The 9,573-nt window shown below is 44.6% G+C and overlaps 1 protein-coding gene across 2 annotated transcripts; it reads right to left on the bottom strand.

Moving 5' to 3' along the window:
* Positions 1-221: 221 nt before the first annotated feature.
* Positions 222-9,373, bottom strand: CETN2 (centrin 2). Of its 2 annotated transcripts, XM_065410273.1 has the most exons (5): positions 9,313-9,373; positions 7,666-7,824; positions 5,613-5,741; positions 4,714-4,851; positions 222-368 (listed from the first exon to the last, which is right to left on the bottom strand). In XM_065410273.1, exons 1-5 carry the CDS (start codon positions 9,313-9,315, stop codon positions 279-281), a joined length of 519 nt encoding a protein of 172 aa, XP_065266345.1. In that variant the 5' UTR covers positions 9,316-9,373; the 3' UTR covers positions 222-278. The 2 variants fall into 2 exon arrangements, with proteins under 2 accessions (XP_065266345.1, XP_065266346.1); XM_065410274.1 differs by lacking the exon at positions 7,666-7,824.
* Positions 9,374-9,573: the final 200 nt, after the last annotated feature.

Genomic DNA, 9,573 nt, shown 5'->3' with positions numbered 1-9,573 from the left:
TTGGTGTGTTTTTAGTCAGATATGGCTCTGCAAATATGAATTGTATATTTGAAACAAACTGGGTGTGAAAAACCTACAAGAATAAATGTGTGAAGGTTTTTCTCATTGAAAACAGTTTCAGCTTAGCAGTTGGAACATTTCACAAATGAAGCTTAAAGATCAGACACAGACCACAATGACCCAACTTTTCCTTTGTCCCTGAGAAATGACAGAAGAAAACTCATGCACCTACCAAATATATTTCCAACTGTATAAAAAGAAAATCCACAACAAACATATCAGTAAAGACTGGTCTTCTTCATGATCCTCAGGAATTCCTGCTCATTCACTTCCCCATCTCCATCTCGATCTGCTTCATCAATCATTTCCTTCATGATGTTAAGGATTCAGAGACCAAATTAGATGGGTTCATTAAGGTATATCAGGGAAGGGAGGGAAATGGAATGGAAAGGACACAGGATATTATTACAGCAAATTTCACATCCAATCTATTCAAAAGCAGTTGTTATGCTGCTATACACACCGTGTGGTACAGAAACTATCCTGGAAGAAAACAATAGATCCTGCTGTATTGTATCTTTGTAACTCCAGAGTACTGCAATTTCACTGAAGTCATTGGAGTTACTCGGGATGTACAAAAGTGTAACTGTAAGTAGGATCCATCCAGCCATATATACTCAACACAGTCTTGGCCTTTAGAACCTATTTCAGACACAGATATTCATAAACTCTTTAACTTTATTTTTTGTAGTAGTGCACGTGGAAAGGACTTTGATTTAAGATGCAGAAGGATAGCACAACATTCACTTAATACATTACAATGTCTGCACTGGGCAAGAGCTCCCACTGTGATGTGGATCTTTAACTTGCAATCTTTAGTCCCAGAGTACTGCCATTTGAGCCAGAATGACACCAGCAGAGTACAGGAAACAGGAGGGAGTGGGAAAGGAAAGGGCAGCGGGAAATGGAGATAATTTAAGTAAAACTCAGCACTTTCTGTTGTTACAAATATAATTTACAAATTTACCTGCTTGCATCCAGGGCAAGAGTGGGTTTAAATAACTTTTACATCCCATCCCTGATCCTGGTGCCTGTGGTATGCCTCTTCCACGTAAGCCAGAGCAGCCACAGGATTGTGTTGGCTAAGAATAGCCCCCACAGAGCCATAACACCAACCAGGGTTTGCAGGCACACAGCAGCACTCTGGACACATTCCCTTGCCCTACTATCCCTATGCCTTGAAGACTGAGAGGGTTTTAACACAGATCCAGGTTTCAGAGTAGCAGCCATGTTAGTCTGTATCCGCAAAAAGAACAGGAGTACTTGTGGCACCTTAGAGACTAACAAATTTATTTGAGCATAAGCTTTCGTGGGCTACAGCCTACTTCATCGGTAGGCTGTAGCCCACGAAAGCTTATGCTCAAATAAATGTTAGTCTCTAAGGTGTCACAAGTACTCCTGTTCTTTTAACACAGATCCAGTTATTCCACCAAGGAATTTTCCCACGCAAGGGAAATCCTCAAGTACTTGGTTAGGCAGTCTTATGGACCTTTTGCACTACCACAGCAATGCAAAGGGGATATGTCGGGGACTGGGGATCTGGTCTATGGAATGTGAAAGAACAAAAGATCTATTGGGTCAACAATGTTGTTAGATGTTCGGCTGTGTGTATGTGTTTTTCCTGTGCGCTGTCCCAGCTTTGTGCAGACCTTGAGCAAACCGCCCAATGACCACAAGATCTGTTTAGGAATGAAGACACACAGCTAGGTTTATTGTTGATGAAGCATGGTAATAGCACCTGGCAGACTCTACGAGGATACTAAGACATGTATGCCCAGGACAATGGATGCAGCTTAGTTAGTGGCAGGACTTTTCACTGCCCCCTAGGCTAGCCAAAGGCACTTCCTCAGAGACTTTATTTTATACGTTAGTATAAACAAGTTATATATTGCCCCTCTGACGTGGTTAGTTAACACCCTCTGACGTAGCCGGTTACCACCCATCACCTTATACATTTTTATTCATTACACTATTATTCTGACCTTATTTTTAGGAGGGTCAATGCGTCCCTGTTATCTTTGGGGAATGTTTTTGTACCATCTTTAATAATGAAATGCTCTGGTACCACTCTTCTAAAATGAGTTTGCATAAGTACTTTGTACCTACCACTTCTTAGAAATGTGTGTTTTTTGCAATATTAGTCCTGTTCTTGCCAAATTCTGTAAACTTGCAAGTAGGCAAAGTCTGACGTTTGCTCACAGCCTAACTTTGCTTTATATCAGCAAAGCTTGCCCACTACTTTAGTTCAGGCCTGTCATAAACACACAGCTAAGGGTAGCATAAAATCCCTCCTTTACCTGTAAGAGGTTAAGCAGCTCAAATAACCTGGTTGGCACCTGACCAAAAGGACCAATAAGGGAAGACAATCCTTTCAAATCTGGAGGCGGTGGGAGGGAGTTTTTTGTTGGTGCTCTCTTTGTGGGTTCTCTCTCGGACAAAGAGGGACCAGGGCAGGAAAAAAACATCTCCTAAAACCCTACCTGAAATAAGCATCTAAGATTACAAATTGTAAGTAATAGCAAGGAAATGTGTTAGATTATCTTTTGTTTTAGCTTGTGAATTTTCCCTATGCTAAGAGGTAATTTTATTCCTGTTTTGTAACTGGGAAGCAGAATAAGAGGGGAATCCTCTGGGTTTTAAATCTTTTTATTTACCCTGTAAAGTTATCTTCCATCCTGATTTTGCAGGTGTGATTCTTTTACTGTTTTTTTTTTTAAATAACATTCTTCTTTTAAGAACCTGATTGATTTTCAGTGTCCTAAAAACCAGGGATTTGGTCTGTGCTCACTTTAACCTAACTGTTGGTATATTATTCTCAAGCCCCCCCCCCCCCCCCCCCAGGAAAGGGGGTGAAGAGGCTTGGGGGGGTACTTTGGGGGGTGGGGGGGAGGGATAGAGCTCCAAGTGGCCCCTCCCTGAATGTTTGTTTAAATCACTTGGTGGTGGCAGCAATACCGTCCAAGGACAAGGAAAGGAATTTGTGCCTTGGGGAAGTTTTAACCTAAGCTGGTGGAATATAAGCTTAGGGGATCTTGCATGCAGGTCCCCACATCTGTACCCCAGAGTTCAGAGTGGGGAGGGAACCCTGACAAGGCCTCATACCAGACCTCTTATACAAGGGCTTATATTTTAGGCTCTTTCTACTACATCCTATACCCATCTCTTTTAAAAGAGTATATTCAAGGCCCCATGTACCGTGTGACAAACTAAACCAGAATTCTCTTGCAAAACTTCTGGATTCTGTGGCACTCTAGTGCCGCAGACTGGTGATTCCGAAGCAGTTTCACCTAAGTTAAAAATGAATGTTAATGAATTAAATCTGAATGGAATAATACAATCAGTGACTACTGTGACGTTGCAGTCTATATGGTTTTATAAAAATATGTTAATGAGTGTGATCATCCTATTTGTATAAATGTACCACTCTTGTATCTGAAACTAGAAATACGAAATATAACTCTGAGGGCCTATTGTAATTATGCAAAGTGTGGGCCATTAATGGTGGTTTGGAATCTTGATGACTCCCATTAACCAGGACAATTGTCTGCAGATGGCTGTGTTTTACCTGTAAGTCTTCCTGTATACGTGTGTGTTGGCAAGTGGGCAATGAAGTCTTGCAGTGACATGTGATCATGTCACCTGAACTGCAATCCATCTTTAACCTGGTGTCTTTCCATTGAGAAGGAGGGGGTGGGAACCCAGAGAGGGAAAAAGGATTCCCGCCTTATGCAAAAGATGTATAAAGGGGTGGAACAGAACAAAGGAAGGAGCCATCATGAAGAATCCCCTAGCTACCACCTGAGCTGGAAAAAGAGCTGTACCAGGGGAAAGAATTGTGCCCAGGCCTGGAAGGTGTCCAGTCTGAGAAAAAAAACTTACTGAAGCATCTCTGAGGGTGAGATTATCTGTATTCAGTTTGATTAGACATAGATTTGCACATTTTATTTTATTTTGCTTGGTGACTTACTTTGTTCTGTCTGTTACTACTTGGAACCACTTAAACCCTACTTTTTGTAGCTAATAAAATCACTTTTTACTTATTAATTAACTCAGAGTATATATTAATACCTGGGGGAGCAAACAACTGTGCATCTCTCTCTATCGGTGTTATAGAGGGCGAACAATTTATGAGTTTACCCTGCATAAGCTTTATTTGGGTTTAGACCCCATTGGGAGTTGGGCATCTGAGTGTTAAAGACAGGAACACTTCTGTTAGCTGCTTTCAGGTAAACCTGCAGCTTTGGGGCAAGTAATTCAGACCCTGGGTCTTTGTTGGAGCAGACAGGAGTGTCTGGCTCAGTAAGACAGGGTGCTGGGACCCCGAGCTGGCAGGGAAGGCAGGAGTAGAAGTAATCTTGGCACATCAGGTGGCAGCTCCCAAGCGGGGTTCTGTGATCCAATCCAACCCGTCACAACTACATCTCTACCTCGATATAACGCTGTCCTCGGGAGCCAAAAAATCTTACCGTGTTATAGGTGAAACCGCGTTATATCGAATTTGCTTTTGATCCACCGGAGTGCGCAGCCCCACCCCCCTGGAGCACTGCTTTACCACATTATATCCGAATTCGTGTTATACCGGGTCACGTTATATCGGGGTAGAGGTGTACTATGTACACAACATACGTAGGCAAAATCATACAAGGCACAAACCTGTAGCTCCTCATCTGTGAGATTTTCCCCAAGTTCCTTGGCCACACGTTTAAGGTTTTTGAAAGAGATTTTGCCAGTTTCATCATCATCAAACAGTTTGAAGGCTTTTAGAATCTCCTCTTTGGAATCTTTTTCAGCCTTAAAGAAGTAAACATCATACCAGTTCATAGCCAAAAACTTTGTTAACTTGTAGTTAAGTCTAAGAGTACATATCAATAACTTAAGTGTAAAAATTGTAGTTATCAAAATAAACATTAGAATAACAAGAAACTCAGCTAAGATTCAATACACAAGAAACCCAATTATTAGAAATTATGCAAATAGTGAGTGAAAGCACTCAGCGAGCCTTAATTTTGCCAATGTAATGATGTTCTCTGAATGTCACTTTTCTGTTCATGTCTAGGACCAGATCTTTGCATGATTAAAGTTTTGCAGCATCAAGCTTCTACACTGTCAAATATGTTATTTTGTTATCAATGAGTTTTTCTAAGAATTTTTAGGTACAGTACACAGATCATGGCAGTAGAGATCTTAAATTTGGAAAAACATTTCACTGGCATAGTGACTATCACGGTCATCCTCACAACTTACCAAAACTTACCACAGCTTCTCTTCTTGGTGGCCAATGTTGTTTTTCCTCTCTTGTGTGGTTTTGATTATATTAGTTTCTCTCCACACCCTTCTTTTTAAGTAATCTTATCAGAGAGAAAGATCTTAAAGACACCACCAACTATGATGGGATGGTTCCTATTTGCAACCACAACTTTTGCACATATGGTTGCTAAGATTAGGCAGGGAAAGTTTTGAGTCCTTTCAATTCCCACTGAAGTCAACAGGAATTGAAAAGCATTCAGCAACTTGCAAAATTGGTTTCATTGTGACTGTCCCAATTTACATACCATCTTCTGAGTCATCACCACCAGAAAGTCATTGAAGCTGATCTTTCCTGTTCCTTCCTTATCAATGTCTGATATCATTTTCTTGATCTCTTCTTTTTTGGGTTCAAACCCTAGTGCTCTCATGGCCACCTGCAAACAATGAAAAGAGATTAGCTCCTCAGTGGGTAATGGAAATAGAAGTACGAAAGAAAAAAAGTTAAACTATGCCACGCTGTGATTAGATTAGGTATTTTTCCCTCAAGGCAATCAGCAAGGTCAAAGAGCAGGTGATGGAAAAATGGTCTCCTAATAACACTTAGCAACCTGGAGAGAGCTGAATGTCTTTACAGTAACTCCTTCGGCTTGTATAGGAGCTCTCTAGACATGCCCTGGAGAATATTGCATCCAGCCTTCTCTAGTCAGTACTAGCAAGGAAGTGGAGTCAGTAAAGGGGGAAGTTAATGGAAGAGAGAAGTTCTTGGTGTTCTGCAGACCTTCTTTCCCCCATAAGAAAAAAGCCGAAGATGTAAGACTCATCACCCATGCTGTGTAAGAAATTGTTCCCCCTGATCCTGAGGTCTTTAATCTTATTCATTTGATCTTTAGCATTCTAAGTCACTTTCTGAGGTCTGGGTTTTCCCTCTTTCTGGCTTAGAACTCGGACACCCACTCAGCAGGTAAGTGTTCTGGTTAGGTGAAAGGTTTGGGAAAACAAATAGAACAGATCTAAAAGACCACCTTTTCTCTACGGAAAATCAAGTGTGGATGGGGTACAGGAAAACACAGAGAGCTCTCCGACTCTACTGGTCAAAGGGTCACTACATTATTATGTGGACACTACATTCAGGATGAGGAACCTCAGATATACTAGATATACAGACTTCCTGGAGCCTCTAGGGAGGTAACTGGAGGGAAAAGAAAGGTCACAGCCTTCAAGGAACGTGACCCCAAGGGAGAATATCCCATCATGTCAAGTAATGTACTGAACTCCAATCTACTGTGCTCCTCAACTCAACCAGCACTTAAGCTCAGAGGGAGTTAGGGTCTACACCTTGACATAAACCTCCAGAAGAAGTCTAAAACAGCTGGAATTCTGGTTCCTCTATAAATCTCCTTTAAAAAAGCTGAACAGTTAGTTTTGTCTATCATGTATATAGAAGTTGCTTCAGCCCCTGCCACATTCCACTGACATAATGGAAATTTCTCTCAAAGAGTGTAGAAAAAACACTTAGAATCCCCTCAGGAAAGCACTACTGCAAAAAGCATATTTGAGAGTTTCCCCACCCCTCCACACACTGCTTTTGCATTCCCTGGTGAAGAGACAAATGGCAGACTTTAAGGTGTTTTTTTTTTTTTTTAAATGGAGATATACCTATCTCATAGAACTGGAAGGGACCTTGAAAGGTCATTGAGTCCAATCCCCTGCCTTCACAGCAGGACCAAGTACCGTCCCTGACAGATTTCTTTATTTTTTTGTGTGCCCCAGATCCCTAAATGGCCCCCTCAAAGACTGAACTCAAAACCCTGGGTTTAGCAGGCCAATGCTCAAATGACTGAGCTATCCCTCCCGCCACGAGGTTGCCTTTCTGCATGGTCCTCTGAGTGTGGCAGGATTTAAACTGGAGAAGCAGAAGAGGGAGCTGTAGAAAGCAGGAAAATCCTAGACAGGGTTAATCATCCTCCTCCCTAGCAGAACGAGTGAGGTGGAGGCCCCAAATATCTGCTCTGTCACAGAAACACAGAAATGATGACACGGGCATGTTCTTTAACAATGGCTTTCAGAATGGTATGATCCTAAGGTGGCTTTCATAATGACCAAAAACCTTTGACCTTCTACCAACACATACAAAGCTCATGACATCCTGGAACTACATTCCAGAGTGTGTTTTTGTCAACCCAGCTCTAAAGACTCATGGGAGAAGGGGACAGCACAAAGAGCGATAGATAGCAGTTGTGTGGGGATGCAGTGGCTTTGTGTTGTAAAGGGATCAACCCTCCTCTGCCCCAGCTTAAATTAGTTTAAGTCTCTATACGTCTAGGTCCTTTTTCTCTTTAAAATTGAGTTTAATCTTGCCTTTAGCTCCTTAACATCTATGTTCCCAGTGCCATCGGTATCAAACAGATCAAAAGCCTCTCGGATCTCCTGCTTCTGGTCTTCAGTTAGTTCAAGTTTAGGACCTGTCTTCTTCCTCTGGGCTACTGCCCCTAATGTAGATTTCTTGAAGCTGGAAGCCTTGAAATATTAACAGAAGATCAGAGACTAGAATTAGATTCCCAAAGCAGGCAGACAAGACTCTCAGCGTCAGGGGAGAACAATCCAGAATGAAATCAGAAGCTTCCATTCTCAGCAACCCTTGTGATTTCCAGAGAAGCCAGAGAACAAAACACAATGTGGCCACACAAAAATCTAACAAGCTGCCCTTTTAAAGGACAGAGGTATGTCTTGTGAAGACAGAAGGTTCCAGCCTGAAGGTGTAACTTGCAGGGATGATAGGTCCCTGCATATTATGCTCCATCTATATTTGTATATAAGTGCATTGAAACTGAGACAGTGCAATGTACGCTGAGACTGGTAATTTTTGCAGGCTACATGCAGAGCTGTCCCTAGGGTATGGCGAATCAGGGTGGACCCCAGGCCCCGCGCTTTGGGGAGCCCCGCGGCGGCTGCCCTGAATCGCCGTACCCTAGGGACGGCTCTGTGAGTGTGTCGTGCGGGGGGCGCTAGGCCAGCCCAAGGTGTGTGTGATTAGGGTGGGGGTGGGGGGCCAGGCTGGCACCGGCAGCAAAGGTCAGGCCTGCACTCACCGGCGGAAAGCAGCAGCAGTGATCCCAGCCCTCCCCGCCAGCTCCAAGTGTCGCTCGGAGGAGGGGGCAGAAGCCAGAAAGAGGCAGGGCAGGGGCGGAGCAGGGGAAGAGGCGGGGTGGGGGCTTAAGGGAAAGGGTGGAGTGGGGGTGGGGCCTGGGGCGGAGGGGGATAGTCCCAGGCCCCACACACCCCTAGGGACAGCCCTGGATACATGGTTGGGATCAAGATGATACAGTGCACACCAGAATATCTTTGCAAGCCACGCAGCTGGGACCAGCACCATGTAGCACACACTAGGGCCTGTTGCCTACCTAGGCCATGCCACCTAGATCAACTGAAGCAACACATTGTGGCAATGTAGCCTAATAGATTAGCACTGAACCAGTCTCAGAAGAGCTGGTTCTAATCCCAGCACTGTTATTAGCCTGCAGGGTGACCTTCAGTAAGTAATGTCCCTGCTCTGTGACTCAGTTTCCCCATCTGTAAAATGGGGATAATAGTACTGCTCTCCTTTGTAAAGTACTTTGAGATCGACTGACGATAAGGGCTGGGTGGTGGTGTTATTACGGCGGGGTGGGAGGAGGACCCACGCATGTGGGGCCTGCAGCAACTTTGGAAGCGCTACTACAGCACAGGTAAGGATGCAGCTATGAACTCTGTACCTGCCACGCCAGCCCAGACCCAGCCCCTTGGACCTCAGGGCTGCCTCCCCCGGGGCGCTGACCACCCCAGGGCCTACTCCAGCCGCTGTGTGGGGTTGGGGTTGCTAAATCCCTGTGACAGGCTTCGGGGCCTACTGCTTCTGCACCACACTGCGGTCACTCCATCAAGCAGCCGGCCTAGCCCGCGCCACGCCGTGTTGTGCCCGTGCCCCCGCCCCGTCCTCCAGCCCGGATAGCCCTCGGCCCCCCTCACCATCCCGCAGCCGGTGCCGCTGGAGCAGCGCCTCCGCTCCGAACAGAAAAAAAGGGGCGGGCACAGTATCAACGGCAGCTTTCCCCATAAATCAATAGTTCTACCCTGATGCCATAGCAATCACGTTTCCCATTGATTAAAGGCCTCGCTCTGGAGACCCGATCCTATGCCGATTGGTCAAGACGCTTAGTGGGCGGATCCGGAAGGAGAGGGGGGGGTCTATTCCGCCTTCCGCCAAGTCGATTGGCTGAAGCGGAGTAT

This window comes from Emys orbicularis, chromosome 9 (genome assembly GCF_028017835.1).
Source record: "Emys orbicularis isolate rEmyOrb1 chromosome 9, rEmyOrb1.hap1, whole genome shotgun sequence".
In the NCBI taxonomy this organism is placed as follows: Eukaryota; Metazoa; Chordata; order Testudines; family Emydidae; genus Emys; species Emys orbicularis.
Note: the sequence above shows the minus strand (reverse complement) of the source record. Positions and strands in the feature narration are given on the sequence as shown.

Bases quoted from the DNA above. Each gene is read 5' to 3' on its own strand.
- CETN2 (XM_065410273.1), bottom strand. The intron at 5,742-7,665 runs GCAAGATTAAAC...CATTGTTTGCAG, and splicing joins TAGATGTTAAGGAGCTAAAG to GTGGCCATGAGAGCACTAGG. The intron at 4,852-5,612 runs GTATGTAAATTG...TACTTCTTTAAG, and splicing joins TGGTGATGACTCAGAAGATG to GCTGAAAAAGATTCCAAAGA.